This window comes from Olea europaea, chromosome 10 (assembly GCF_002742605.1).
Source record: "Olea europaea var. sylvestris chromosome 10, O_europaea_v1, whole genome shotgun sequence".
NCBI classification, from domain to species: Eukaryota; Viridiplantae; Streptophyta; class Magnoliopsida; order Lamiales; family Oleaceae; genus Olea; species Olea europaea.
Window position 1 is genome coordinate 19,364,770 of NC_036246.1, and position 7,612 is coordinate 19,372,381.

The 7,612-nt window shown below is 32.8% G+C and overlaps 1 protein-coding gene across 2 annotated transcripts; it reads left to right on the forward strand.

The window, feature by feature from the left end:
* The first annotated feature begins 1,967 nt into the window (after positions 1-1,967).
* On the forward strand, positions 1,968-6,682 carry LOC111401439 (putative glucose-6-phosphate 1-epimerase). Of its 2 annotated transcripts, XM_023029173.1 has the most exons (11): positions 1,968-2,106; positions 2,202-2,309; positions 3,313-3,423; positions 3,650-3,701; positions 4,301-4,438; positions 4,565-4,663; positions 4,842-4,939; positions 5,436-5,543; positions 5,637-5,718; positions 6,082-6,148; positions 6,401-6,682. In XM_023029173.1, the coding sequence occupies exons 1-10, from the start codon at positions 2,036-2,038 to the stop codon at positions 6,145-6,147; spliced, it is 933 nt and encodes a 310-aa protein (XP_022884941.1). In that variant the 5' UTR covers positions 1,968-2,035; the 3' UTR covers position 6,148; positions 6,401-6,682. The 2 variants fall into 2 exon arrangements, with proteins under 2 accessions (XP_022884941.1, XP_022884940.1); XM_023029172.1 differs by lacking the exon at positions 6,401-6,682 and having other exon boundaries at positions 6,082-6,353.
* The last annotated feature ends 930 nt before the right edge of the window (positions 6,683-7,612 follow it).

A 7,612-nucleotide genomic window follows, 5' to 3' on the forward strand; every position in this document is an offset into this window, starting at 1 on the left:
CACGAAATTCTAATTATGTGCAATTAAAAGAATTGAATTAGTATTAACCAATTAAGGCATGAAATTTGCATAAACCAATGGATCTGAGAGAAAAGATGAGTTGGGTATAGTTATTTGTTAATTGCATATTATATATATATATATATATATATATATATATATATATATATATATGAAATCAGCCAAAATAGAGATCTGAAATTGAAACTTGCTTACAAAGAACATTGACCAATTAAACCAAAAAATTATAAGCATGTGTAGAACGTAAAGGGCTAATCTAAATATAAGGAGGGTATATGAACATGAATTAATGCATATCAATTGATTTAATATAAATATATCTCCATAAAAATGCACGTGGATTGATGTAAAGGAAAAAAATATTAATTAATTCAAAGAGAGGTACAAAGAAAACATAATGATCGAGAAAGATGAGATCACGTATTGCAGATTCAACATATGTATATGTAAAATTCACGTATTATCAAATTAATTTTGATATACGTGATAGATGATTATGAAAAAAATTACTACATTCTAAGAGTTTCGTGCTGATAACGTATTATAAAATGAGAAGAAAAGAGAATAGAGAAAACTCAATAAACCTTTTGTGTGTATTATTGAAAACTAAAGCCCTATATTTATAGGTAAGAATCAGGGATACAATGACATTAATTTCTAGGGCTATAGGGGTACAAATATCATTCACCAATAAATTTTAATGGACTTTCCATTTACAACAGCAAGTACTGAATGTGTAAAAGAAAACATTCTAGAGGAAAAAAATTCTTTCCAGCAACAAAGGTCCCAACTTGATTTATGAGTATACACATTTTCCATTTTATTTTTTAGAAGACAAATAATTTCTATTTTATTTTTTAGGACAAAAAAGGAGAAAGATTTACAGTACTAGAAAAGCGACTCGTATCAATCATCATCATCATCATCATTATTATTGTTATGAATGTTACCATCTAGGGATGACAAAAATCCCCGTCCCGCGAAGAGAAAAAATAAAAAATTATAAAATTATAAAATAATAATAAAAATAAACGTGGCGACAAACGGAGCAAGCTATCACCCCGCCCCGCCTCGTTGCAATCACTAATACCGTCATCATTTAGAGAAGTATTTTCTTTAATTTCATTAATTGTCATTGAATTTTGTGTGAAATTCTAACTTGATAGTTAAAGTGTTTTTTGAATCTTAAGTTATTAATGATTTTACAATTGATCTTAGATTTACTAAAACTAACGTATAATTGACATGGGAGTGTCATCCAAGTCTCTCAATATGTCATTTGGATTTCTAGACTAAAATATGGACAAACATACTTTCAAATGGTCGAAATTTCACCAAAATGTTTACTATTTTGTCGTGAATTAGGATTACAGGTTAATTGTCACATGAATTTGTGAAACTTATCCAGTGATCAAAATTTAGTGCAACGATTTGTAATTAATGGAAGAATTAACAGTTTATTAGTTTCATATTATACCTTAGTTTTTTAATGAATGATCAATTGTGAAAATGTTAATATCCCTGTGACTTTATCTGGTAAAAAAAAATAAAAAAAATAAACTGGATATTTTTCATTTCAATCTGGAGAAAATGTCGTTTTCACGCAATTCGCCAATAATCAAGAATATCCAAAGCATATTCTTTAAGACGGACAGTTCAAAGGTCGCGGGTTCGATTCATGGGGCTATTGGAAGTCAAAACTTTCTCTTGGAAGGCAGAATATTTTCTGGGAGGCAGGAGCTCCTTGGAAGGCAAGGCGCATACATGAGTTTGATTTGCTCGACACTTTGATAGTTCAGTTAGAGGGGCTCTTGAACCCTGGCTAGTTTGGGGCACAACCTGCGGTTGACCTAATCTGCGTGAAGAGGGGCTGGATCGTAGATTTCAGGATTAGTCGCTATAAGGTGGATACTGATAAAAAAAAATAAAAAAATAAAAAAAAAAAGATCATCAACAGTTGTGCATCATACAGTTATTCACTCCTAAAGAAACACACAGAATCAGTCTCATCCAGATGGTGGCAACGTCACTGATATCGTCTTTCTCGCCCCTAACTTCCTCAGCTAAACCTCGCCGACTCAACCGGTAAATAAACATCCAATTATTCACACATCCCACAATTGAATTTCCCCAAAAATCATCAATTTTGACCTTTTTTTTTTTTTTTTAATTATTTACAGATATTCAACTGTGGCAATGGCGTCTGCAAGCGTGAACGTGGATAACGTGAAAGTTACCCAAGGCTTGGGGAATTTACAAAAGATTGATTTGACATCTGTTCATGGAAGGTATATTTTGTTTATGTTTGTGAATTTTTAGTTCGAGGGTCTTTCTGTGAGATTATGGTGATGATAAACTAACATTCTTTCTACCAGATTATCTCAATACTTTTATCATCTATTTAATTTTTATGTTATTTTATGTTGAATTAATAATGAAAACCAATTTCTGATTCTAATGTGGTAAGGTAGAAGTAATCACTGTTGACTGAATACTTAACAATCTCATCCTCCTGTCTCTATAATTATTTAGTGAATATAGTAGTGAACCTATTTCAAACTTCGTGATCAAGGAGCCAGAATGGAAAAGGTAATTGTACATAATTGTTCTTCCATGAATTATGTTCTACTTTATGGAAAATTATACATGATATCCTAAGACTGTAAAAGGTAAAAATAAGGAGAAATGATTTTGCTATTGGTCTAGCTATTCTATTGCCCCCCCCCNCCCCCCAAACTCTGCGTGTGTGTGTGTTTATTGTTTCTAGGCAAAATTCAAGTTTGTGACCCGCATTTGAGATGAGTTTGCAACAACGTTGCAAGTTTTTTTGAAGTTTTATTTTCGTTTGTATTACTAGGGACTTGTAATTTCATGTGCATCAAACTCGCAATCTTTGAGCTACTCAGAATGTAGCATATCAGCTCGTGTGCTAGCAGGATTCCTTTGTTGCAGTAAAATGATGTTTTTCTTCATAGCTTAAGTTGCCCAACAAAAGCTTGTCTCTGTTGCATGAAGATTTAATTAACTGTTTCCATAATGCCTATGGTTTTATAAGTCACTCTTCAACTCTGCAAAATTGTTTTACAGCTTGCACATTTTCTCCTTCCATTAAGTAGCAAAGAGAACTTCGTTCTGCACTACATAAAGGCAGAAATTGTAAAATGTCAGCGTCGTGTGATTTTTCTTCATAATTGAAAGTCAGTAAATGGGACCATGTGAGAACATGTAAAATAGATGTCATGCTGTCTCTTGAATAAATGAGACCAAACTTGAATGATATTATTTTTGCAGTGAGGCAGAGATATACTTATTTGGAGGTTGTATCACATCCTGGAAAGTGGCCAGCAAAGATCTTCTTTTTGTCCGGCCAGATGCTGTATTTAATGGAAAGAAACCAATCAGGTATTCCCTGCCATTTTATACACACACAAAAAAAAAATAAATAAATAAAAAATAATAATAATAATAAATAAAATAATAAAATTTTTTTTGCTCTATATTACAATTTTCTAAATCTAGAAATCACTTCCCCATCCACTTACTAGTCTTCATGATATGCATTAGCTTAGATTTGAGATAATGAAATCACCATTTAAGGCAATAATTTTTACCTTGTTCCTTTTTATAGTGGAGGAATACCTCATTGTTTTCCCCAGTTCGGACCAGGAGCGATTCAGCAGGTAACTATACTTAGTCCCTATTTGAGCCCCATTTTTTTAGGAAAATATATTTTGGAATAGTGATTTTTTTTTTGGAGTATTGTGTGGTTAAAAAATAAGGAAAAGTTTTTGGTTTCCGTGTAAAATTATTTTATGGGAGAATCTTGGATTGAAAATGAGTTTTTGAAAAAAATAGGGGTCAAACATAGGCTTACTTTACTTTCTAATACTCCTTCAAGATTTCTGTTTCTTAAAAAGAATAAAAATAAAAATAAAAATAAATTCATTCTACAAAGGACCCTTCCCAAATAACTTTCATGGTTGATGCGCTTTGCACTTCCAGTGAACAAAAACAAGATGCCTCAATATTAGTTATTTTTCTTTATTTCATAAGCAGACAGGCCATATAAACTTAACGGCTTTGCTGCTGCAATAGAAAAATCGTACTTGAATTAAATCTATAAATACTGTAAAAAATCTGGTTTTCCTTTGAACCAATAATTAGTGACAGGCAATGTTTTTGTCGATCACTGCCTGCCACCACGAATTTATCAACAATTTAAGGTGTCATCAGTCTTTCATGCCAAACTCTTGCTTAAGAATGTTTACATGTTTCACAGCATGGATTTGCAAGGAATGTTAACTGGTCCCTCGTTAATTCCGAAAATGTAGAAGGAAATCCCATTGTCACTCTTGAGCTGAAAGATAGTCCATACAGCCGTTCCATGTGGGATTACAGTTTTCTAGCTCTATACAAGGTTAGTAAGTTACCTATTCATACATATTGTAAGTCTCTGGGATATGCCTAAAATACTGCCATCATTTAGATATATTTTGACAATTACTTGATAAGCTACTAATTCGTGTTTTTTATACTATGTCAGGTCACTCTAGATAAAAATGCTATCTCAACAGAATTAAGAATAACAAATACTGATGAGAAACCATTTTCATTTACCACTGCTCTGCATTCATACTTTCGTGTAAGTATTGCTTTTTATATACTTGGAAGACATAAATAAAGAAGAATATTAACTTTTTTTTTCTTCCTTAATGTTGTCTAGTACTGTGCAATTGTCCCTACCAAACATGTCATATATATGATCTATTGTTTTACTTGGCTACAAGCTCGTAACAAATCTGGAAATTTTTCTCATGCAGGCTTCTGCATCAGGGGCATCTGTTACAGGCTTGAAAGGTTGTAAAACATTGAACAAAGATCCTGATCCTAAAAACCCAGTGGAGGGTAAGGAGGAAAGGTCAGTTTGAATACCATACAACTCGAACACACACACACACACACACACACACAAACTAAAATTAGTTATTTTTGCTTGAAATTTGGATTAATACAATTGCTTATACATTGATGGCATGTTTTTTTAAAGAGAATTCTACATGACTTGACTGCTCTAAAGAAAGAAAAAGAAGTTAAAATCTAAATCATTGTATTGTTCAACGATTTCAATTTTCAAGTGGCATGCATTGAGTGGATAAATTATGCTACATGGTATGAGAAAGTTAAACATCAGTGCATTATTTTTTCGCATAAGCTGGAACATTATCTAACTTTGACATTTACCAAGTCTGAATAAATAACTAATCTACTGTTCTTATTCTTATTATAATTTCTTTGTTGTATTAAATCAACATGTAATTGTGAATTTGACCCCCAATACCAACACCTATGTTTACTGTTCTAAGATCTATATGTCTACTTTAATTGTACTTCTAACCTTCATTTTCACGAGGCAGGGACGTCGTCACATTTCCTGGATTTGTAGATTGCGTTTACCTTGATGCCCCTGAAGAATTACAACTCAATAATGGTTTGGGTGATAAAATTACCATCAAGAACACAAAGTAAATTGAAACCTTGTATAATTTTTGTATGTTTATTTCCTTTTCCCTAGATTTATTCATTTCTTTTGCTTGTTTTTCATCCATCTAATGCAGTTGGTCTGATGCTGTTCTGTGGAATCCACATCTGAGTATGGAAGCATGCTACAAAGATTTTGTATGCGTCGAAAATGCCAAGGTATGAGAGCTCTTATTTTCGTATTCACTGACTTCTTCATTGCTAACCTAATACTCTAGTCTCTTATAATTCATAAACCTCTATCTGGATGCTGCATGTACCTTTTCAAGCTATGACATGAAAATTCATTTAGACAATCTCACTATCTCGGAATAATGCAAACTTTTGTGTGTTTGCTTTGCATGCTAGTTTCTTTATGATCTGGCAATTCAAATGCTATATTACTTTGATCTTGTACTTTAAGAGTACATGTTTAGTCCAGGACTATAAAAATCCAAGTTACCAAATGAGTCATACTTGTGCTATCTTCTTTCGAGTATATAATATATTTTTTTTCTTTTTATTTTTCCATGAACGCTTCAGATCGGACAAGTTCAGCTTGAACCTAATCAATCTTGGACTGCTACGCAAATGCTAATCCTGGCTTGAGGTGTGCAGTTGTGTTTGCATTTCGATTTTCTTCAATTCTAAGAGCTGTTTCGTGTTAAGCAATCAGGAAAACATAAAATAGGCATAGAATGGACTGATGATGTATTATGTCAAATATAATGTATCTCTATCTAAATAAATTATTCTTCTGAATGGAATTACTCTGAGGGAAATTTCACGGAAGGCCGTCTTTTAATGTGATAATATGTCACTATCTGTTATTTCTGCCTCTTAAAACTAGTCTTTGTACCAGGTACGTTGAAGATTAAAGCCTCTTTCTTTCTTTCTTTTCCCCTCAAACCGAAAGGTCAATTGTAGCCCTACCAAAAAATGACCTTCCCTGCCCAGTACCTCCTTTCCCTTGTTTCTCCGGAGCATTGGAGCTCTGAGGAGGTTGCAAGTAGTTGCTATTCGGAACTTCAGGAGATCACGGCTAATGCAATAATGGAGGCAGGAAAAGGTGTAATTAGTTTGGGGAAAAGGGACTGGAAGGATGAAACAGAGAGGGGCAGGAAAGGATGGATGCCGTATATGGGGATGGAGCAATTGTGGGAGTGGAGTGGAGTGGAGGATTGAGGAATAATGCCACGACCTGGGGACGGATTTCATAGCTATTTACTCTACCTAGATGAATGTTCTATTAATTAAAGAACTTGCTTGAATTCTTCAGTCTTGACTTGGGTCGGTGTAGTATAAAATAATAACTATATATATATATGCGAGATCATTTCTCCTACTCATAAATTTGATACACTTATTTAACAAATTATCGTGACTTTTAATTTAAGTCATTCCAACTTTCAATACGTATTTCATTAAGATCATGAGAGAGTGTGTTATAGCCACTGGAGATTCATAAGATATTGAGCGTTGGATTAAGGAACCTTTTACTTACAACTTTTTTCTTTTCAATTTAGATCATTATCAAAATATGCATCTAAAGTTGTATTCAAATCAAACTCAACCTATCCCGGAATTTTTATAATGCACATACCATATTTGGGATATTTTCTTTATTTTGTTAAGAGTAATTATTCAAGATTAAGATTGCTTGAGAAGCTTCTTTTAGAAGGGAAAAAAATATTAGTAAAATCAATATTTAAAAAATTGGATCGGACTAATCGGTTCAATCGGGAACCAGGCTAAAGCTGGTCCAATAATGCTTATAAAACTTGGGAACAACACACAAGTACTACACTATAGAAATTAACAATTCACAACTAACAATCTTACAAAATACTTTCATAAATTGGATGGTAATTGAAATTAATAAATGTATAATAATAAATAATATACAATTGTAGCTCCTCACTGCGGTATATTTTCTCTCTTGAACCCCTAACTCTAGTTAAAAGAATATTTTTTGCCACAACACACACTCTCAAAACCATGCTCTCTCTTTCCAAAGATGAATTTTCTCTCTGTACATAAACTCTCTCTCTCTCTTTACATACACCGTCTCTCT

What these genes read in the sequence shown, in the direction of transcription:
- LOC111401439 (XM_023029173.1), top strand. Translation starts at nt 2,036, where the DNA reads ATGGTGGCAACGTCACTGATATCGTCTTTCTCGCCCCTAACTTCCTCA. An exon ending in TTGACATCTGTTCATGGAAG is followed by an intron (nt 2,310 to 3,312) that starts GTATATTTTGTT and finishes TTATTTTTGCAG; the next exon opens with TGAGGCAGAGATATACTTAT. An exon ending in GTTTTCTAGCTCTATACAAG is followed by an intron (nt 4,439 to 4,564) that starts GTTAGTAAGTTA and finishes ATACTATGTCAG; the next exon opens with GTCACTCTAGATAAAAATGC.